We start from the raw sequence: 24,401 nt of genomic DNA on the forward strand, positions 1-24,401 counted from the left end.
ATTCCAGTTAATGTTGGAAGTCATTTGTCTTCAGACAGACATGATGTCTGAGAAGCTTTCCTAAATAATTATCCTGAAAACATTAGAATGCCCTTATACTGAGGAAAACAGAAATTACTGAGGAAGAAATTATCAAAAAATCTACCGGGTGACCATGGCTTAACTACCGTTCACTCACTTAAAGTGCTTCTCTGCAAAAGACAAAAATCATAATGATATACACAAGTTATCTTGCTATCCGCCTTTCTTATGCCTTGCTCCCTCTTGAAAACTCTCACACACAAGGTAGATATGACCAATGAGTCTCCCAGTTATTCTGTCAATAATCATTTCACTTGCTCTTACAATCACTTTACTCTCCTAACAAATGCTGTCACTTACAAATCATAATTCCTTAACTATCCATTGATTATCCAATCCTTTGTTGCCCCCTTCATGTGCAGAGGTACTTATGGCTTAAAAAATTCAATCCAGACATTTAAGGCAAGAATGGCTAGTCACTTACACAGGAGGCAGTGTGTGGGTTTAAAATTAAGGATGACAAATGTTTTGAAAAATGTGGAGGGTGATAAGTGTCCTTGTGTTATTTGCAGGAAAAGAGAGGGCCGTAACTCCAACTTTTGGTGCTTGTCAAGCGTATGCACAAAAGGGGTACAGTGGTGAATGGTACATTGCAAGGTATAACAGGTTACAGGGGAGCTACCGTATATGCTTCCCCAAGCAAGATCATCAATTACCTTGAATTCCAACACTCCCTATGTCTATCTTCATGCATTCTGACCACATGCACTACCACATAAGTTGTTTTCTTCATTCAATACACTGCAACACTGTGCATACCTAAAAATCTTTTTTCCACTATGCAAGACTCATACTGTACTGTATACCACAGTACAGTACCTCCTGCTCGCAACTTTGGCTCCTTACAATAAAACACATTTCCAGAAAATCCTCTTTTCCCACACTGATTCTACACTTTATCTCTTTCTACACAGCTACTACAATCTGAAATCAATAATTTCATATTTTCTCTTCCCCATCAACACACCTTTACTTTTGCTAGCATCTACTTTTTCTTTCCTCCTACACACAATGAGGATGAGATGGAGGGATGGGGTGGAGAGGTATATGAGAGAGGGGGATGTGAGATGGGAGCAGGGCAGTGAAATGGCGGGGGACAGGGCGACTTGGAGGCGATTTGTTTGTGGCCACCCCAAACGGGATTGAGGCGTCTGGCAATAGATAGATAGATAGATTATCACAATAAGAACTTGCAGTGCAGTTCAATACAGGTAATTATTCTGTAATGATGGTAGTAACTAGCAAATGGGTCTCCTTTAATCACATGCTACAGATAAAGCCTCTACAAAGCTTGTTTCTCTGATGAAGAACATTTTCTTTTTTTTTTATCAAACACAGAGTGGTACATAACAACACTGCTTCTGCCACTCAAAGAATACAAAATAAGTTTTATTTACAATGATACACACACCCAACTTACGAAAGGAGGGAGATGGGTGGTCTATGAAAAGGACAGACATTAAAGATTTTTCGCTAAATTACCTGCCTGCTAAGTAGACCACACTGAATTTCAACTATCGTGGTAGGTGGTGGCGACCATCATCCACTCACTTGATGTGCTGCCAACTTCTTCCTTAGCCTTTATCATTCTTTTTCTGTGCCTTCCCTCTCTTCCTATCTCTCTCATCTTTCCTGTCACTTCTTATTGCTTTTCTTTCCTTTAAAGGTGGCTTTACATTGAGTGACAAGCCAGATGGTTTCCTGTAAGCCAAGAAACCATTTACAACGCTGGTGGTAACCATATAACCAAACCATACGTGCTCCCTACATGTCAACAAGTGTGTTGGTGGAGGGTTAGTGCCCCTTGCCGTAAAACAAATAACTCAAAGTCAAATGGCCACCCCTTACGGGATTATGGTGTCTGGCAATAGATAAACAGATAGATCATCATCAATATTCCTGTCTAAAAGTTGGGGACTGACAGGATCCAAGAGCACAAAAAGTGACAAAATTATAAAACAGAATCCTCAAAGAAACAGGACACAATCATTCACACACTATTCAAGCCTTATATTCAGTTTTCATCCATCCATCCATCATCCAATCCTACGTTGCCCCATGAGGAGCATTGGAGTCTGGGGCTAGGCAAGTTGGTCCTGACATTTAAGATGAGAGTGACCAGCCTCACTCATCCCTGAGTGGCATTACGTGAGCAATAACCCCAACCATCCCTTGGATATAAACCTTCGCCGGCTCAATCCGATTGGAGCGCTGCAATTACCCACTAAACCAGCAAGCACCATAATTTGGTTATATGGTTACCACTCAACGTAGTAAATGGTTTCCGGGTGTACAGGAAACCATTTGGCTTGTTGCTCAATGTAAAATCACCCACAAGCAGAAGGAAGAGGAAAGAATGAAGGAAAGAAAGACAATAGAGGGAGTGTAAAGTCACCCATAGGCAGAAGGACAAGGAAAGAATGAAGTAAAGAAAGACAGAAACGGATGGAAGGAAAGGAGGGAGGAGACGAAAGGGCAGACACTCGAGAGCAGCACTACATCGAGTGAGTGGATGGTGAGTGCCCCCACCTAGCACTAGACATTTCTTTAAAAAAAAAAAAAAAAAAAAAAAAAAAAAAAAAAAATGTAATTCTCACCTCCTGGACGATAATTCTGTAAACTCCATGTCTTAAAATGTCAAACCCTTGTCAGGCACTCCTCTGAGCATATCTCACTGACACAGTTACGTCCCTTGTCAATTCCAAAGCTTCATTACCTTCCATACCTCACATTAAACAAGCATACTGACCACACCAAATTACCTGAATTCATCTCCTATAAATTTTCATTGATGCCAAATATACAGGAATATGCCAGAATCACTAATGCACTTTTACTGCACTTTAGTAGCTCCAATGATATTTCAAAGCATAATATGTATGATGATTTAATGGCAAATAAGCTTTGTGTACACTAAGTATTTACAGTGCATTATTTCTCGTGTAACTGAATGCAGTACCACTGTACAGTATCAGCACTTCAATTTCCTTGCAACTCGTCAGTCTTATGTCCTGCATTTTTCTGATACATATGCCACTGTCTCTTCCTTTATCTGTTACTTCAATGTACAGTATACTATCATCTAAACTGGACCTTTCTGATTAACATTTTTTTTCTTCTACATACGTGTAGCACTTCACTGCTGACTACAGCAACAGCCATATTACATCACTGTCTTCTGAGCATCGAAGTTTTTCTCCAATCTCCAGAATATTAGCTTATATGGCAAGTTACCTTAAGTCTTTCTCATACGAGGAGAGAGAACAAATGCAGGATATATAATGAAATCTTCATAAGCATTAATAAACTGGTAAACATGAGGTCGTTGGGCCTCACAAGCTGATATGAGCAGGACAAAGTTACGTTATTTCCTGTTTGAACAAAGTACTGTACTTTAAATCAGTCACTGTGTTTAGGAAAATCATAAACAACAATGTATATACTGCCTATGAGATGGAAAAATATCAAAATCTAATACAAAATACTAAATCAAGCAGGGATTCTCAACCTTCTAGTGTAGTGATTAGCTAAATCACAAACCTTCTTCTTCAATATATATTAATACTGAAATGCTTTAACCTAAGCCAACAAAACATACACTGAACTGGTATATACAGTAGACCCTTGATTTAGCAGACCTTTGTAGACCGAATATCAGATTTAACGGACATTACAAAGGCCACCGGACTTCTCTTGGGTATAACAATGTTCGTTAAACAGAGCACAACGAGTTGCAATACATGTGCTTCCTGCCCCTATTACTCCAACCTGGCCTGAAATTGCCCTCTCCCCAACATGTCTGCTGAGTCACATCAGCAGACTAGGCTATAGTAATACTGTACAGTACCAGCCACAAAGAAGTGCTATGACACGGATGTGAAATAAGATGCAAATTGACAAAATTATGGGCCACGTTAGTGCAAAATGTGTATACAGGGAATTTTCATTTTTTCCAGCTAGCTTATGCTATTGCACTCATTTATTTTCAAACATGTGCTTGAAATCCCACCTTAAGGGGGGGGGGGGAAGGGGCCAATGGATATAACAAATTATCGGATTTACTGAATCAGGTTTTCTCCCAATTAATCAGTTAAAGCAAGGATCTATTGCACTATCATCATGACTACTGTATTATATCGAACAATATAGAACAGATTATCAAAACCATTATATCGATTAATACATACCGGTATTATTTGCAATGTTCTGTGAGGTTTTGTATTGTCCATATGTAAGCAGATACATTCCACACAGAGTAAAACGATTAGCTACATCAGTTTTACCTAGGCTTAGGTATATCCGCTGTTACATAACACTTCTCACATCCCTCCATATCTCTCAGTAACACATCATTACACCCAGCTTGATGAACAGTCCCATCCTCTCTGCATTACATAGCTATATAATTTTTGAATTGCATCTTGACTAAATAAAGTTAACCGACACTTTCACTTCTAAAAATTTATTTAATGCTTGTATTACATTGGATAACCAATCTGTAGTCTTTCAACACTCTTGGAAAGTGCATGAAATTAACAGTACAAATATACCTGGTCTACTGACCAACAGATACAAGGAAGTGTACCGTACCTATTATCATCATACAGAAAGCATTGATCTGAGGAAGATTATCAAAGAAGTGTATGCTATGCATATAAGTCTGAGAATGGGAGAAGGCACTAAAGGCCAGGCAGATGACTGGATGGATGTACAGTATTTAAAAGCTTTCATTAAAAACTTACCACCATGGTCTGAGAAGTTGGCCAGAATCTGCTTGGCAAATTTCAGGCCATTTTTATACTGCTTCTGCTCATAACATTTCTGCAATGCAAAAACAAATCTATTAATATAAATTCACTTTCAAAACATCAACAATATATAAAAAATTATCAATATGGCAATAAATATACATAAAGCCACATTATCTAATTCTCTAATTTGGGTTCCCTGTTACTGTAAGGGTAATTAAACATCAGTCATAATCTGTGTACATGTACAGCCGAGTAGTCAACAATCACGGGCCATCATTTCTGCCAACCACCAACTAGAGGAGTTAGCCTATAAGGTTTCAAACTACTGTACTGTATATGAACACTTAAAGTTCAGCATTGGCCTACACTGGTCATCTGAAGCACTGCTTAATTACAATGGATTCAATTAATTGCACTTGCAGCAATACTGAATTCAATCTGGCCAGTTACCTGTGTACTACTGATATACTGACAACATCCACTGGGATGAAAATATAATCTTTTACGGTACCCAAGTTACCACAGTTGTTGTCAAAGTAATACGAAATGCTATGTTAGTACATGATTGCCTCTGGGTGTTCTGCTAAGATTATACATATACAGTATATGTACCCTCTATATATAGATAGATACAGAGATAGATAGATAGAGAGATAGATAGATAGATAGTCCTCAACTTACAACGGGGTTACATTTTGACGGATCTGTCATAGTCAATTTGGTCATAAGTTGAAAATGCATACCGTATACAATACAGTACAGTACTGTCAAAGCTGATATGCAGTACACATTCCGAAGTCACACATGTCCAAACACTTTTAAAGTTAATAATATGCATAAATCAAGCAAACTTCCTTCCTCCTGAATAATTTTATTCAATTCCTCCTTGAACATCTCAGCTGCCTTCAAGTCAGCACCAGCAGTCTCACCACTCACCTTGACGTTATGGAGGGAAAACAGGGTTTAATCCAGATAAACCAGCCATGACTAGCATTAAAATGCACACCACAATCAGGGTCTGCATATTCCTTTAGCATCATCAAAATAAAACAGGGTGTAGACTTGGGTTCGAGATAAAACAAGTGCATCCTTCGCAACAAACAATTACCATGAACAGTGTTTTGTATAATTTTTTTTTAGGTGAAGACAAACTGTAAACAATAATATATATCAACAAATAGTACATTCATATATCAATAACACAGCTGTTTATTACAGCTGTGATGTACAGTATCATAAATTTGATATTCAACAGGCTACCATTATTCACAGCACTGGCAGCCCAATCAGTCTGTTAAAATGAGTGAGCCTCAGGGACGCTGCCTGGCTTGTCACTTACAATTACGACCACTCTCGGATGAAACTTGGAAGCACTTGTGAAGGCTCTATGGGGCCTTCATCGTAAAAGCAAAACGGCCTTAAGTCGAGGACTATCTGTAGAAAGTATACACACATATACACACGCACACACACATATACAGTATATATATAGATAGATAGATATAGATCTATCTCTCTATCTATTGCCAGACGCCATAATCCCATACGGGGTGGCCATTTGACTCTAAGTTATTTGTTTTAGAGAGAGGGGCACTAACCCTCCACCAACCCACTTGACACGTAGGAAGCATGTATGGATTGGTTATATGGTTACCACCCAGCGTTGTAAATGGTTTCTTGGCTTACAGGAAACCATTTGGCTTGTCACTCAATGTAAAGCCACCTGTAACGGAAAGAAAAGCAATAAGTAGCGACAGGAAACATGGGAGAAATAGGAAGAGAGGAGGGCAGGCACAGAAAAAGAATAATAAAGGCTAAGGAAGAAGTAGGCAGCACTACATCAAGTGAGTGGATGATGGTCGCCACCACCTACCACTATAGATATAGATATAAAGTATATACTACTGCTATACGATACTCTGTTCATTTGTTGGTTTATAAAGGCTCCAACATGCTTGCATTTGTCGCCCTTGGTCACCTAAGGCACCTCTCCATGCTGCTAGATCTCTATGTCACTCTATTCAGGCCCTAATAATAATCTGCATGCTTACCGGTACATATACAAGTACCAGTATGATAAAAGATTTGAAAGAATCTAAGAATGCTCCCATTCACAAAGGCTGTGAAAAAGTTTATGACAAGGAATAAGATTCCTCACAGTGTGAGTTAATTAAGTGATGAAACATACACTTCAAATAAATAATTAGCACCAATCATAGGTCTTAATTATAGTTTCATGATTACATTAAGTCTTGTTAGGTTTCATTTGCAAGAAAAAATGGCAAGGTTCTGTGGTTCATTACCGGTACTTCATTATTTCATATTTTGACAACTTTTTAAAGCTATTTCCTTATAGTGAATTTTATAAATGAAAAAAATACATCGTATGAGTAGGAGCTCACGTAGATTTTCACCAAAAATTGCTGCAATTCTGTCAGTTAAACATGAGCACAACTAACCAACCATTTTATTTTCAAAACAATACTTGAACTATTCTTTGACACTTGGAGTAATTGTGCAATGAACTGTTTTGAAGAAATCATGCTACATGTTAATACATCTTTACCAAATTCATGAGAGAAACCCATTTAATTACTTTGGTAGGAAACTATTCCAAGCTATAACACAAAAAGCAAGTCATGATAGTTCTTTATAGACATTAAATGAAAGTACAACTGACTGTCACAAATTATCAGTAAAAAATAATTCTATTATTTATATTCAAGAAATACTAAATAACTAACATTAATGTCAGCGACAAAGCTGAATGCAACTGCATCACAGTGTAACACCAGATTACTCCCAAAAATATCAACTTCCTTGGCATTACATGGTTCTGAATACACGCATTTTATGGTGAATCAAAGCTATTCCAGGTCAAAACGACAAATATCTGACAAACTTCAATCACTACAGACTTTCAGCGATTTATTATCTCATCCCAAATATATAATGACAGGGCTTGTTTTATGATTTGAAATATTTTGTAAGGTTTGTTTTTATGCAGACGAACCCCAACAACAAGCCATGCGTTTCGGAACTCACCAGAATCCGCTTAAATAGGGCATTTTCCTTGGGAGGAAGCTGTTGTTTTTTGGGATCCATGATTATTTATTTGTTGGTCAGCTTATTGGCTGTCTGTGAAGTCCTAGGCCCTCAAGATAAAGGTAAATAGCCCAAAATCCCGCGTGGTACCGGCCAAGATGGCGGGTGAAGAGATGACGTTAAGGAAGTGACGTCATGTAAACAATAATGGCGATCTTTACGTTCAATGATGAAGAAAAATTCTTTTGTATACTTATTTGACGAAGCAAAAAATTATAATTAATTTCAATAGATTTTAAAAATGTAGGTAGTAGCTCAATGATAGCAACTGCTGTAGATGTAATTTTCTATGGTTCGAACGTTATGTCAAGTAATGACGTCTCTACATGTTTTCCCAGTTTCCTGCAGACAGGGTACATAAAGCATGTAAACAGACCTTACAATATGTAAATCAACAGATAAATCTGTATATATGACAACATTATCTGCAAAACTCACAAACAAGATGACAGAGTATTATGGATAGATTTATTAGCACTCCCGGACTCTCCTATCTCCTTCCTGAAAACAAACGAATAAGTTACTTAATCGACCACCCAGAAATTGTTACTTTATTTTACAAAACCGCTCTCTCTGTTGCGACTAACTACTGACTGTATAACTTTGCTGAAGGAGACGTGTGCTCATTTGGCAAATACGTATCCTTTGACTGTATTATATTACTATCTATTATTGCACATGATTCCATAAAACTGTTTGATGTCGAGTTTTATGCCGAAATTTTAATTACAAGCGAACCGAATCGACATCAGTCGAAGCTGAAGTTGTTTTGTGCAACCACGTCAGTTGGTTGTCATTTTGATAATTATTCTGTGCACCCTATGCTTTATATTTGTACGCTCTAGGGAGTACACCGGAGACCATTGCCATGCATACTGACAGCGCTAACAGGAAAGGGGATTAGTCATTTGTCCCATTCAGGTGAGGTATGAGAAGTTTTCTCATTTCACGAAAGCAATGACAGCTGATATTTTGCCTTGACAACTGCAAAGAAAGCGTTTAACTGTTGCATTTTGGCAACCTTGACAGTACACAAGTATACAGCAGTAATGGTCAACTATTAATTCTAATTATCAAACTACTTTCTGTAAACATACACTTTATTTGAGAGTAGAATGACCATACGAATTCAATTCATATTCCACCAGTTTGTTTTCGGTATTCTTGAGACTGTTTTCTGGGTGGTAAATTACCTTTTCCTGCTGGAAAATTTCCCATTTTTATCATCACTTACCTACGGTTGTTTGCTTGCGGCATAATTTCATAATGGAAGAATCTTATTCAATTTGGATTTCGTTTCCCAACTTCTCAGCTGAAGGTTAGGTTGGGTTAGGTTAGATTGGGCTGGGTTAGGTTAGGTTAGATTAAATTAGGTACAGTTAAGCTAGGTTAGGTTAGGTTTAATTAAACACTTCCGTGAGGAAATTCCCTTCCACCATTATGCTTGAAAAATCAAACTGACAGCGGGAATAGTTATAAACAGCAGGGGAAACAAACTTCACATGAAATGTTTATTTACCTCCCCAAACTAATCAGGAAAATATAAGAGACTACCTGGAAGAAGAACTGATTTGGTAAGATGCTTCTACTGCCTCAAATAAAGTGTATATTTGTATTAGAAATCACCCTGATCTGGCACTTTTTTTTTTTTTTCCCCTTTAGGTTATTGGGCAGGTGTTCTATTATTTTAGTCATGTCAGAACTGTCCCATTGGGATTATAATCCTGATTTTTCGAAGTGGGAAAATAATAGTTAAACCTCAGAAAGGAAAACAGGTCATGAATTTCTCTCATCAGTATCTGTCTATAGCCAGACACCATAATCCCATAAGGGGTGGCCATTTGATTTTGACTTACCGGTAGTTGTTTTACAGGGAGGGGCTCTAATCCTCTGCCAAACCACTTGTTGACACACAGGGAACACATGTGGGTTGGTTATATGGTTTCCTGGTCTACAGGAAACCATTAGGTTTGTCACTCAGTATAGTGCCACCTGAAAAGGAAAGAAGCTCAATACAGTGACAGGAGAGATGGGAGAAATAGGAAGAGAGGAGGGCAGACACAAAAAATAAATGACATAGGTGAAGGAAGAAGTAGTCAGCACTACTGGTACATGAAGTGAGTGGATGATGGTTGCCACCACGTACCATTTTTCCTTTGCCACTGCATACTATTTATTGAGCAGGCCTTGTTAAAATCATACAAAATGGCACAGACACACACATACATACCACTATATTTCTCCAAAACTTCAAACTCTCTTCCTATTCTTGATCAAGTTTGGAAATCAGGTTTGCTCCGTATGTTTAAGTGGCTGGTAAACACTTGTTCAGTGTTTTAATGTATATACCATTCTGATTGTATATGCCATTCTGAATAAACTTATTATTTATTATTATTATTTTATTATCATTATTATTACCTGTATTATTATAACCTTTGAGAATGTCAGGAAGTAATGAAAACCAGTTAGCACATGTGCTTTAGAACCTGTACATTAACTGTATCTGTATCTCCAGCCAGATACAGTACCTTAACCCTGGAGATGTATTTGGCATGTAGGCAGGTGGCTGGGAACTCCTATTCTAAACTGTTTGGTATATAATTCTGCATATCCAGTACACCAGGACAAGTTAGAATCATCCTAAAATGTTTAAAATTATGTACCGGTACATGTCATGAATCATACTTAACACCAAAGTGTCGAGTGTTTTGATATACAGTACCGGGTATAGCAACCCCTCAATTATCCATTGTCACAATAGCTGGTGCTGCTGGCTCAGCTCTATTGAAGCAATATCCGGCGAAATTTATTCAATATCCGGTGTTGAAACGGGATGTAACCAATGGTTCTATGCAATATCCAACATTGAGGCATACCATATCAACCAGCTCGTAAGCAGTAGTCAGCTGACACTACATTGCTGTACCGTATCATTACATTGTTTAATTTTTGCTTAGTTTTCATCTTTTACTCATGAGAAAATTATTAGGATAGAGAGTAAAGACAGACAGTAACACAATATCCAGTTCGACGCAGTGTTGAGTCGATGGGAGGTATTATGCAATGTCTGGCATTTTGCTTTATTCGATGTAAGGCTTGGCTGAAGTATGCTGAATTGTTGAGAATTCACTGTACAGTGATTCTGGTACTGCCTTGTATGGTACAGTATACATTTGGTAACCTTACTACTGTACTGAGACCTATGTTTACTGAGCATTTTTGGTACAGTGCTTTTTGTCCCCGGAAGACCCCAAACTACTTATAAGCTGAATAATCTCACCTAATGTTTGCCAAAATAATTTTGAAGTGGCTCTGTTGATGTCAGATGGCTAAATAGCCCTGTATCTGCGTGGCCATCCAACAGCCGGCACCAGTTCTGGTCATCAGATTGGGTACTAGCCCACTGCCAACAGTAATGTCTTTTTTTTTTTTTTTCTTTAATTATTGTATTTTAATAAGAGTTTCTGGCCATTTATTAATGTGTATGTGATTTTTAGGGACAGAAAAAAAAATAAGGATACACAGATACAATATACCGTACATATACAGTACCAATACATTTCGTTTATAAAGGCTCCAACATGCTTGCATGCGTCGGCCTTGATCACCTGGTGGCAGCTGTCTGTGTTGCATGATCTCTGGCAGCCTCCCTGTTAAGTCCCTTATCCTGAGGTCACACTCTATGTCCTCGTCCCAGGTCTTTGTTGATCTGCCTTTCACAGCCCTACCCACAGCATTCACACTTCTCACTGTCTGCACCAGGTTGTCATCCCCTATCCTCTCCACATGCCCAAACCAGCTAAATCTACCCATCCTCACCACAACACCAATACACTCCAGTCTCATCAGTCCTCTCAACTCTTCCATCATAAACCTAGCCCTCCTAGGCCTTGAATGCAGATGCACTGCACATCCACCTAATCATTATCATTACTCCAGTACATAACATGTCTCCCAAGAACAAAACTCTTCCACACACTCCGAACACATCAGCAAGATCAGTCCTTTCATGCCTGACAGTCTCCACATTGTCTCCCTGACACACTGCACACATGAAATCAGCATTGTCTTGGAGTCTACCTTTAATACCACTATGGTACTTCTCTTATGCAACCACTTATTACCTCAGCATACAGTGCAGTATATGTGGTATATGTCTTTTAAGGTTATTTCTTCTTTCACACCTTATTAGCTGCTGCAGTGGCAGTTTTGCTGTATCTTTTCTAAAACATCACAGGCACCTCTTCCAAGAACAAAACTCTTCCACACACTCAGGAGACTCACAGCAAAATCAGTCCTTTCATGCCTGACAGTCTCCACATTGTCTCCCTGACACACTGCACACATGAAATCAGCATTGTCTTGGAGTCTACCTCTAATACCACTATGGTACTTAAGCAACCACTTATCACCTCAGCATACAGTGCAGTATACAGTATATATCTTTTAAGGTGATGTCTTCTTTCATACCTTATCAGCTGCTGTGGTGGCAGTTTTGCTGTATCTTTTCTGAAAAATCACAGGCACCTCTTCATACTCTTTATGCATTTCTGTAAGTCTCCAGTTGTACATTATATTATGCTTTTGCTAATTATAGCTACTTCGTAATTATAGTGATGAACGTTTCATGATTACATTGACAGCTTTTGACTTCTTCAGGGTCCAGATGCAAGATGAGTACCTCAAAAACTCAGACATTTGCCAAGAGCAGTGCACTGCTGAGGGACCGCAAGCAGAAAATTTTCAAGATCATTGTCATTGGCGACAGCAGCGTTGGGAAAACATGCCTAACTTTCAGGTATAGTATTCATATGCCCAATAACATTTGTTTGCTAGCACCCTCATGCATTGTCATAATCCCTCAAACCAACCATTCCTCAATCCCAAGCTTTGGAAGGGATGGATGCTCTGGTTATGCTTGTACCAGTTATTATTGTAGGTATCACAGGAGCAAGTATATCTATATTTAAATACTTGAGGAGGTTATCTTTGACAACTCCCGATATCTCTCTGGACCTGTATAGCTACAGTACACAGTAGCAATAACTGAGGATCAACCTTAGTCCATCTGGTTGAGTGGACCCATCAACTACAGGTGAGTGATCGCCCCTGCAATAGCGGCCCGTGCAGTGAACCAGTGTTCCCTTGTAGTGGACCGTGCCTCATTGTGGTGAGGTGTGAGGAAGTGTGTGGAGGCTTGGTACCTGGACAGATACCGCATTTGTCTCTCCACCCAGTTAACTGGGGCACCTTAGTTGGCTCTACATCACCCCAGTATTCCACGCACTGTAAAACTATTAAGGTGAAACTGTATTGCTATAGAGTATATTGAGTTATGAGCATTCAGTTGTGCTTTGTGTGATCATCATCGTCATCATCCGGACCTTCTTTCCCACCCTAGGGCAGGGTGAGGAGTAGCAACATCCAGGCAGACCAAGTTAACCTAGTCCAATAGGCCATGCTTCCATTCATTCATCATTCAAACCCCCGGAATCCTGGCTGTATTTGATACGCCAAAAACTTTCACCACATTCTGTAGCTTCACATAAACGATATCTGATAGAATCAATCCGAACGCTGTCATGTTAAAAAGGGGTGCCAAATCCCTGATCATGCACTTCATCTCACAACATTCATCTAGCCAGCTTGATCTCTTGTCAGTCTCCTAGCCTCACTGACTTCCATACCTCTCTTCCTCACACACTCATCCAACATATCCCTCCACTTTCTCCTTGGTCTACCTCGCCTCCCTCCTTCAAATTCGTTCAGATATACCTTTTTCACCACTCTATTGTTATCCATTCTCTCCACATGACCATACCATCTGAGTACATTCTTCGATTCTGGTATCCTCAGACTTCCTCACCCAGCATCTTTCTCGAATCACATCATCTTGTACCCTGTCCACTTTCTATACACCATGTACATTCCTCAGCAGTCCCATCTCCATTGCTCTTACCCCTGACTTTTTCATTTTCATGACACACCATAGTCTCACATCCATGTGTTAAAGTTGGCACTAACACTCCTTCATGTAAGCCTTGTGCAGCTGCAACACTCAAACTTCTGCTTCTTATCTAGGCCTTTGTAGCACCAGTTACTTTCCTTCTGTGTGTCACTCTACCTTCCACTTCTTTTGCATATTTTCCTCTCTTTTCTATCTCTGTACCCAGGTATTTGAACTCTCTTACCAATTCCATTCTCTCTCCATTCACTTTAACATCACACTGGGAGTCACCTTCTCTCTTGATTACTGTACCATCATTTTACTGTTTTCTACATTTACTCTCAATGCACGATGCTTACAGACATCTACAAAACTCTGCAGTAGGCCTAGTCCACTAAGCTCTTGCCTGGTACAGTATTTTTTTTTTTTTTTTTTTTTTTTTTTTTTATGTGTCCGACTCTGGGCATAGGCTTCACAGCCTGCTACCAAGGCCCAGCAGTCCTCCTACATACCATACACCTCTACATGTCACCACTTCGGCGCTAACCCCCACCGTCCATATTGAATACATGCTAGGGCTGTCTCATACAGGACTGGTGTGTTGGTATTAGCGGGGGTATTTTTACGACATGTCGGCGGGTCTTCTGGTAGATCAGTAAAGCCTGATTTTAATGAAATTCAAATCCTTAAACTGTTCCCTGCATCAGCCGGGATTCGAACCTGGGTCCGGTGGGACTGCAGGCCACCTCTCTACCAATTGAGCCATTTGGAGGTAGCATTGCAACATCAGCATACAACTAGTTTTGAGATATTCCATTCATTAGCAATGCCATCCCTCTCTGCATTACTTGTGTTTTTACTTCTTTCATCACCTCATCCATATACATATTGAACAACCATGTGATCATTAAGAAATAAATAAATCATAGTCTGCTGATGGCTTTTGGGGCAGTAAGAGACTGGATAATAAATGAATAATGATAAATGTATTGGGGAGTGAAGGAGGGGTTGAAGTGACATTTATTTTCTTCTTGTAGGTTCTGTGGAGGTCACTTTCCAGACAGAACTGAAGCCACAATTGGAGTGGATTTTAGAGAAAGGAGAATAAAGATTGACCAAGAAGAAATTATGGTGAGTCTTCAGCATAGTCCAGTACAAGGTAGTGACCAACCATTCTTGTGCAAATCAGGAATAAAATGATAGTCAGTGCTTGTAAGCTGCTCTTTAATGTTTGCTGCTATATTCAGTTCTTAATAATTCCACCATCATAGTACAGTATATTGTTACAACCTTAGTGTTTTGTTGAGATGTCTAGAATGACAAGTAGACAGGTTAGAGAGTTAATCAAAGACAGATGAGCACTTCAGATCCTTTCGAAGCACAGCTGAAGTTTTCCTGCAAAACACTGATTTTTCTCTCCCACATTAATTCTTTCCTTCACTCACTACTGCTGGCCCACCATCCATTCATTAGCTATACACTTAAAGGCTAATTGACTACACTTTCCACTCATTACTTACACTGCCTGGCTTAGTAACTCTGTCACTGCCTCACTGACTGTTCATCAACGAAAAACTGAACTGCCGCGCACACAACTCACTCTGTCAATCACTGGTTCACCAACTAAATTGAACTCACACATCGCCTGAACCAAACTGAACTTCCGCACCCTCACTAGCCACCACACGCACATTCCCATGTCCGTTACACTTGGCTGACTGATTCTTAACAAGGAGAGTTGCATAATATACCTCCTCCCTGGCACTTCCTACTATTGCACACCAGAATGTTCTAGTAAAGAACTCACATTTTCTCATGCAGTAATGCACATAAATTAATAATACACAATAACAATAATGACAAGTACTAATCCTAAGGTAAGTGAGAAAGTAAGCAAAAGACATGCCAAAATCTCCAGAATGTTCCTCACATCAGATATAAACATTAACCTAATCCTACGTCATAACACTTATGGTAATTCCTAGAATGTTCCTTACATTTTCAGGTACAAACATTAACCTAATCCCATGGCACACATAATTTCAAGATTGTTCCTCATGTCTCCAGATTTAAAACACTAACCCTATGCCTTGGTGGTTACTTGCACTTTCCCACATCCATTTCTTGATGCCTCCAGTTATGTTGTTGTGGGAAACAGGCATGATGATAATGCTAGTGCAATACAGTGTGGTGGAAATGGGTGTACATTTCTGAATGTGTGTTTGCAGCTGCAGCTATGGGACACAGCGGGCCAGGAGCGTTTCAGGAGATCCATGGTGCAGCACTACTACCGCAATGTTAATGCTGTTGTCTTTGTCTACGATGTCACCAGGATGCCTTCATTCCAGGTACAATACTATACTTGTGGTTTATACTAAAGAGGGTGCTAGACAGGGCTGCCATCTTGTGGTAGAACTGATAAAATGGGGCACCTCTGCTGCTTGATTGTTCAAACATCCTTTGGCTACCTCCATATCCTCTGAAAGGAGAATGAAGGAATGCAGAAGCAGGGTAGCTTCAGCTGACAGTCCACCAGGTTCATGTTTAAATGAGTCTGGAGCCATAACATAAATGAAGAGGCTAATTATTGCCAAAAACAGATTCACAGAGGTCCCTGAACTTGTTCAAAAATGGTGTTAGAAAGTCTTTCAGCGAAAAAATTTCTATCAGACTGGTAAGCAATGTTAAAATTTTGTATACCTGTAAATACACCAACTGTTGCTATATACAGTATACAGTACATATAGATAGATAGATATAAACTATGTATGTATGTATCTTTGGATCTTGCTATAAAATTGCTAAAGAGGCAACCCAGGTAACAAGTACTGTATAGTGTTTACATTGCTGAAAAGTGATCACATTAAGCTGTTTGTATATCATAGTAATTCAGTACAGGTATGTGTTTGCATATACAAATACAGTAATTTTACAGCATTTATCAGACTAATGTGTACATACATCAGATCGTTTACTGTAATGTACTGGTTTTAAAATACAGTACCCTGTATTGTACAGTCAAGCCTCAGTAACTCGGACTAATTGGGGGTAACTCGGTCCGAGTTATGCAATTGTCCGACCAACACGGGCTTGTGCTCTAAATCCGCATAAATCATCACATTTTCATGCATACAAGTATTAAGGCACACCAAAGTACAATATATGAAAACTATGATGTCTCTTAACATTATACAGTATATACTTTCAGTGCAATGACCAGTGACACTAATTTCCATTTTCCATCACCTCCCTAACGACTCCGAGACTTTGAAACACCATGAGATGACATAGTTGGCTGGGTAAATCCTGGCAAAATCACAGGAAAATACTGCAACACAAGAGTACAGTAGCAGGGCTTAGTATTACACACGTGACTGCGTGACTGCTCACAGTGTAAACAGTGAGAGTTTGACGCCAGTTAAACTCCACCGTGGAAGTGGTGGGGTGGGATTTTTGAATGGGGGCGGCACAGCTTCGAAGTTTTCAGATGCCCACTTAGTGACCCCCTTGTCTCACCTATACGGGGATCCGAGTTATGCGTGTCCGACTTGCTGTGGCTTGACTGTATTTATATTTTAGAATGATGTTTAGCTCCTTTATCACCATTTTTTTTTTTTTCCTCTAACACTGTTTTGGTTTGGTTTCAGTCCTTGCCATCGTGGATAGAGGAGTGTAACCAGCACATGCTTGGGAACAACATACCAAGAATACTAGTGGGAAATAAGTGTGACTGTAAAGGAGAGCTTAGTGTTCCCACCAATGTTGCTCAAAGATTTGCTGATCTTCACTCAATGCCTGTAAGGAGTGGTAATGTACACGTGGAAAAAAGTTTGCTAAATACGTAAGGTGACCAGATTTATTGGAGCTAAAAGTGGGACACCGTTGTGTGTGTGTGTGTATGTGTGTTTATATATATATATATATATATATATACTGTATATAGTCACTACTCGTTTTATGTTGATTTGGTATACGATAATTCACTACAACGATAACAGAAAAGTTCCACCCCAAAATCCAATTTCCGATGAATTTCCCACTATAACGATATTGCCCTCAGAAAATTTCATACGAAGCACCAGGCACACGCAAGGCGACAGTTACTTGTCTTAGGCAAGTTCACGGCCCCAGCATGCAGAGCATTGTTTTGGTTCAGTTCCGGTCCTGCCATCCCTTCAAAGCCCTGTCTTTTCCACTTGTTCATGTGTGCACCCCTCCCCCCCTTTGCTATCGTCACCTCTCAGTCAAGCATTGTGCTACAGTAGGCCTATACATTGTGTAGCACCAGGCCAACGTTACGCAAGTGTGATTGTTGTGTTGTTCCAATGATTTACTGTACGTGAGTAAGGCCGCCTGCATTGGTGTGATAGTGTTTGTTTTGGTCTTGGAGACGACTTGGACCGACACAGGAAGTGATTAAGGTGGGTTGTCATTTTTATTTCAGTCATGGGTAGGTGACTTTGGGATGCTGAGTTGACGTAACCCCCCTTTTATAATGTGTTTCAAACTCCTGATTTACGATAAAATTGTTATACGTTAGGGTGTGAACTGACAGAATCCCATCATAAAACGAGTAGTGACTGTATAGACACATACATACATACAGTGACTTAGGCGAGTGACAGTGACTGCTGCTGCGCTGCAGCCCGCACCTCACCCTGAGGCTGCTAATCAAACACCAGTGTCTCCAACGAACATACCGTATGATACGGTCAGTGGGCCGACCAAAGTTACTAGTTAGCGAGTATTATCGAGTTTATATTAACAACTGAGTATTCCATTTGGTTTGTATTATGCATAATTTTACAAATTCATCATAATTTCTTAGAAGAAAGTCATGTAATATGTAATGTAATAGTAATTTTCTACAAGTGGGACATTTAAGATAAAATGTTAAAAAAGCAGGACATTTTAGTCACAATTAATAAAGCGGGACAGACGTAAAAAAAGCGGGACTCTGGTCACCTTATTAATATGGTATGGTACAATATTTCACCTCTCTTGCTTCTTGCATCCCTCAAATGAAAAATATTCCTAAACTGAGAGAAGCTTTGATATGTTTCTCTGTTCATAAAGATGATTCTCTCTGATATGAGTATCAGGGAGGAAGGTAACAGACATATCTTAGGTGTAAAGTAGATATAGTGGAATAACAGGCAAGCTTTTGCCCATGCTGATACTCGCGCATCTTATGTAAGAAAGCTGGAGTGGGATGGGATGAAAGCTTGCAGTTGAGTCATGAAAAAGAAGTTGTTTTAGTATGTACTTAGGTTTGGTTGCTGGATACTGTAGAACTGATTTATTTTATTGTGCACTATGATAGCATTAGGGCTTTGATTTGCTTTTTCCCCAGCTATTTCTAGTAACTGTTTTGGTAATGCTTCCATCTCTTAGTAATTCAGTAGCAGCAACATAGCCAATTCCAGTACACTGGTGCCTTCAGGTGAGGGTTGGCGTCACTTTGATTATAAAAATTATTTCAACGTAATTTTTATGCCTAATTCCAGACTGAACACATTTGTGGAGCTAAGGCATAAGGAAATATTACACCGCACAGGGGTCAGTAGCAGATTATATATCATCATCATCATCATCATCTGGACCTCCATTCCCACCCTAGGGCAGGGTGAGGAGTAGCAATGCCCAGACAGCCCAAGTTTGCCCAGTCTAATGGGCCATGCTTCCATTTACTCATCATTCAAGCCCCTGGAATCCTGGCTGTATCAGATACGCCAAAAACTTTCACCACATTCTGTAGCTTCTCCAAGAGTCAGTCTGAACACTGTCATGTTAAAAAGGGATGCCAAATCCCTGCTCAAGCACTTCTTCTTACAACATTCATCCAGCCAGATCGGTCTCTTGTCAGTCTCCTCACCTGACCAACTTCCATACTCTTTTCCTCACACACTCATCCACCATATCCTTCCACCTTCTCCTTGGCCTACCTCGCCTCCCCCCTCCATCAAATTCGCTCAGATATATCTTTTTCACCACTCTATTGTTATCCATTCTCTCCACATGACCATACCATCTCAGTACACGCTCTTCGTTTTCTGGTGTCCACAGACTTCCTCACATTGCATCTTTCATGAACCACATTATTTCATATCCTACCCACTCTCTGTACTCCAAATACATTCCTCAGCAGTCCCTTCTCCGCTGCTTTCACTCTTGACTTTTCATTTTCATGGCACACCATAGTCTCACATTCATGTGTTTAAGTAGGTACGAACACGCCTTCATGTAAGCTTCATGCAGCAGCAACACTCAAGCCTCTGTTTCTTATCAAGGCCTTCATACCACCAGCTACTTTCCTTCCTTGTGTCACTCTACTTTCCACTTCTTTTGCACATTTTCCTCTCTCATATATCATTGTACCCAGGTATATGAACTCTCTCACTAATTCCGGTCTCTCTCCATTCACTGTAACCTCACACTGGGAGCCACCTGCTCTCTCGATTACCATCACTTTTCTCTTTTCTACATTTATTCTCAACTCAAAACCATTTGAGCTGAAGAGTTGAGATGTTTGTTTATCCTGAACATCAGTTTCCTTTAATTCTCAAGGAGAGTAACATTGGAAACAGCTGTTCAGTACATTTTAAATCCCATATATGAATTGTAATTGAAGCACATTATTACAGCTGTTTGAAACCTCTGCCAAGGATGACAGTGACTGTGATCATGTGGAGGCGATATTCATGACCCTGGCCCACAAATTGAAGGCCAGCAAGCCCATGATGACACCCAGCCCCCAGCAGTTTCCCACGCAGGACCTACACCGTGCCCCGATACTCTCCGTCAGCCGTGAGACCACCGAGCAGGAGACAGAAGGCACATGTTACTGCTGATGACGAACGAATGAGATTAGCTCATGTGTATATGTTTCTTGACCCTTTGTCTTCTATGGATACATTAATACATTGTTGTTTTACTCAGGAAACCGTACATAAAGCAGGATGGTAACCATATTGCCAAATAACGGGGTGATGTTGTCAGCCTCACTACATAGGCTTGCCCTGCAAGGGTGGTTGCTTGTGTGCAGTTGATGGGTCTGCTCGATCAGACAGACTGGGGTCGCACAACAACAACAACGCAGGTTACTACAAACTGATTTTGTTGAGCTGAGGGAATTTTAATTAACATATAGCTGAAATATTTCTTAAGGGACTTTCTTATAAACCCATCTTTGCTATCTTTAAACACACAAGGTTACTTTACTTAGGCTACCACAAGATTATTTTGTTCAGCTTAAAGGAAATCATAGTCATAGGGTTGGAATTTGTCTTGATTAACCCTTACAAGGCTAAACAGTCTCTCAACTGAAAAACTGTTTTGGATAGCCAGAATAAAATATCCAAGTGCAACCATGGAAATGAGAAGGTTTCTTAGCCTAGTCTATTTAAGGGAAATAAGCTTATGGGTATATAAGTGGATAATTTTGCTTGATTATAGGAACAATTTCTTCACTAGATATTACAGTACCTTCAGAAATTTCTTAATGAGGATGATACTAGCTAGTGCTAGTGATGTGGTTGACAGAATATTTTAAGTGACAGTGAATATAAAGCATTTCGGTAATTAACAATAATAATAATTTATTTTTGCTGGTAAAATATGGTAATTAACTTTTACATTAAGCTCAGTTATAACATCATTATGGAAAACCATGTTATGAATGACAGTCTGTGGGAAAAATTGCCTATGGTCAACACACTCCCAAGAGTCATTCTTCTAATGACCCCTCCCCCCTCAAGCCTGCCCAAACCACCTCGGTCTGGCCTTAAATGTACCAAACAGTGATAAACACAATTTAAAAACACACAGACTTGTAGTGTGGCAGTATACTGGCATGCTATGAGGGTGGACCCAAGGTTGGGTAGAGGCCCCTGTCCCCTGGCAGGGTTTTCTTGCTATTCCTCATCTGTCTGCTGCTGCAGCTCTATCTCTTAACTTAAATCCTTTAAATAAAGCTACAGACACCACTGACACTGCATCATCGTCATCATCACTATCACTAGCTTGCTTATGAGTTACTGCTGGAGGGGACTGGTGTGGTGGGATGAGGAAGTGAGTGATAGTCAAGATTTGTTCACACTTTCATACATGAGTCTTTGCAGAAAAACTTTTCCAGACAGAAGTGTGTTCATACCACTGAAACTGTTGGACTTATCACATTCACTTTTCCAGGGAAGTGGTGGCCGTATATTGTCAGTTTTGTTCAGAAAAAAGTCATTCCACCACAACCCCTTGAGTCACCAGCTCTGCCTGTACCTGATTTCTCATCTCCAAGATTTCTTATGTCATCACCAACTCTCTGCCTGTCAGCCTTCTTGCAGCCACTACCACTTCTTGCGTTGCTGTCAGCAACACTAAAAGCTGTGTCAGACCGAGGGGTGCACAGACGCTCGGTAGGCATGATTTATTGTTACTTCACTGACCAGGTCTCACGTTTCTGTCAAAGCCTTAAAAATTTTAGGATCCCCACCCCTTTAAAATTTGTTACACTGGTTTGCACTTATAGCATTAACACCATCACTCAACATTTTCAACTTCAGCTCTGTTAACCTCATCCTCAGCATTTTTTCAATAAGGTTTAAAGCACATGCAGCACTTGGTACTGGATTTGAACTGTTGATCTCATACACTGCCTGTAGAGATATTCATTAATTCTTGCTGGGCATCAGTTTGTGTATGTACATTAAGTGATCATACAGCTGTTGATACAACTTGTGTGACAAGCACCAAGAATGATTAGCAGTATGTACAACAACAGGCTCCATCTTGTGAATCCCAGTCTGGCTGAGGATGAATATGACTGAGGTGTGTGATTTGCCTGCCTTGCATCCTTAGCTTGTGCTGATGCTTTGGTATGTAAGTAGACCTGGTCATTGTCTTAAAAAAAAAAAAAAAAAGGGGGGGGGGAGCCATCTAATCATGGTTCAAGATTTGTGGCCTGCTGTAACCTCCTTTCTCAATGAAGGTCTTTAAAATCCAGAGGAACTCAGCTGCTGCTGGCTTCTCTGCTTGTCCATGCTCACTAGCGACTCCTTCCCATTTTAATGCCTTCCTCTTCGTGATTGAGTGGAATCAGCCCGATGATGCCTTAAATCCCCAGGATTCTTGGCCAGAGCAACGTGCTGGCACTACCAGGAAAGCTCTTGCCTGCTGCCAAATGTGCAGAGCTGATATGCACTCCTTCCTTATCCTATTCTAGCAATGTAGAGAATTATGAAGCATTCAGAACTGAGATGCCATAGACCTTAAAAGGTGCCAGGATCTTTGCTTTGACCTTGAAAATGGTCCTGTTGATTAGTTCACTACTGCTGAACTCCTTGGCATTGCTGCATTTCTTCAATCTGGAGAAAAATGCAGTATTAACTTTCTATTCAGACGTGTGTTATCCTTGGTTGCTTAGAAGGAATCATGATGGGAAGTAAAGCTGATATGACTGTCACAGCATGCTGTAACTCCAAGAAACAGCATGATCCATGGGCTGTCGGTCCTCTAGTGAGATGAGGCAGAGATGGAGAGTGATGTCACTGGCTTCATGGGGGCACAGTGAGGTTCTGATCAGCCATATGCCCCTTGCTGTGGGATATGCATCCATGCAGTGGACATAAATGTCATATTGGAGCATGCCTGAGCCCACACCCCACATAATGTACGATCTATTTTCGTTAAGTTTAGATACTGACCAACTGTCTGCCGTGGGGAAGCCTGCTGTAGTGTATTTATAATCCATTACATATCCGTGAGGCCTAATCTGTGCAATACAGTTGCAGATTTTTAGCATTTTCTTGGAACTGCAAAGGAGTTACAACAGTGCGGCATTTATAAGGGTACTGTACTTCTGAATCTTGAGAACTTCTACAAGTTGTTATAGCACAAAAATGATGAATCTGAAGTCCAGTAATATGTGTATGTGTGTGTGTATATATATATACAGTATATATATTTAAATTTTGAGTGGATGACAATGTCATCCACTCAAAATCATAACAACCAGTCCTTTATTATTCCTTTAGGAATTTGTGAGGACCTGGGATGTGGGAGAGCCTGTGACTCGGTTACCATAGTCCAGATGATTCAAGTCATAGGAGACCAATGTATATCTATGGCTGCATTTTACAGATGGAACACTTAGTACAGTAAAAGTCCTCCAATACGAGCACCAGTAATCCAAATATCCCAGTACTCCGAATTTGTCAAGGTTAAATTTTAAAAATTTTTCTGGGCTTTATCCAAGGATTTATCTGGCTTGAAATTGATCATGGACATGGATGTACCTGCCTGCAACTATTCAGCTACTTCTATGCATTTCCAGTGAGTAAAACAATAATCCATATCATTTTAAGTTTATTTATTGATCATGTACATACTTCTAATGTTTTCAAAGATCCCTTCCAATAGTCCGAAAAACACAATAGTCTGAAAGACGGTCCCCTGCCATTAAGATTACAGGACTTTTACTGTACAGTAATATATGATTTCGAGCTTTTGTTAGTCACCAT

General features: G+C 39.8%; 2 protein-coding genes across 2 annotated transcripts in view; one reads left to right on the forward strand and one right to left on the reverse strand.

The window, feature by feature from the left end:
* Naa15-16 (N-alpha-acetyltransferase 15/16) overlaps positions 1-8,035 on the reverse strand; it is a 179,591-nt gene extending 171,556 nt beyond the window's left edge. Inside the window, exons 1-2 of the mRNA XM_080280930.1 lie at positions 7,878-8,035; positions 4,824-4,902 (exon numbers count right to left, since the gene is read on the reverse strand). Coding sequence (XP_080137056.1) covers positions 4,824-4,902; positions 7,878-7,937 — 139 coding nt within the window. The 5' untranslated portion in view covers positions 7,938-8,035. The remainder of the gene's footprint in view (positions 1-4,823; positions 4,903-7,877) is intronic.
* Positions 8,036-8,744: 709 nt separating this feature from the next.
* LOC145410813 (ras-related protein Rab-33B-like) lies at positions 8,745-21,189 on the forward strand. Its single transcript, XM_080280932.1, has 6 exons — positions 8,745-8,858; positions 12,600-12,738; positions 14,925-15,018; positions 16,116-16,235; positions 17,535-17,684; positions 20,532-21,189. Exons 2-6 carry the CDS (start codon positions 12,614-12,616, stop codon positions 20,736-20,738), a joined length of 696 nt encoding a protein of 231 aa, XP_080137058.1. The 5' UTR covers positions 8,745-8,858; positions 12,600-12,613; the 3' UTR covers positions 20,739-21,189.
* The last annotated feature ends 3,212 nt before the right edge of the window (positions 21,190-24,401 follow it).

The sequence above is a fragment of the Coenobita brevimanus genome, chromosome 86, assembly GCF_032717465.1.
Source record: "Coenobita brevimanus isolate Jiangsu-jjx chromosome 86, ASM3271746v2, whole genome shotgun sequence".
Lineage (NCBI taxonomy): Eukaryota > Metazoa > Arthropoda > Malacostraca > Decapoda > Coenobitidae > Coenobita > Coenobita brevimanus.

Excerpts from the sequence above, each read along its gene's own strand:
- LOC145410813 (XM_080280932.1), top strand. The coding sequence starts at position 12,614 with ATGAGTACCTCAAAAACTCAGACATTTGCCAAGAGCAGTGCACTGCTG. Across the intron at positions 12,739-14,924 it reads AAAACATGCCTAACTTTCAG|GTTCTGTGGAGGTCACTTTC; the intron begins GTATAGTATTCA and ends TTCTTCTTGTAG. Across the intron at positions 17,685-20,531 it reads CTGATCTTCACTCAATGCCT|CTGTTTGAAACCTCTGCCAA; the intron begins GTAAGGAGTGGT and ends ACATTATTACAG.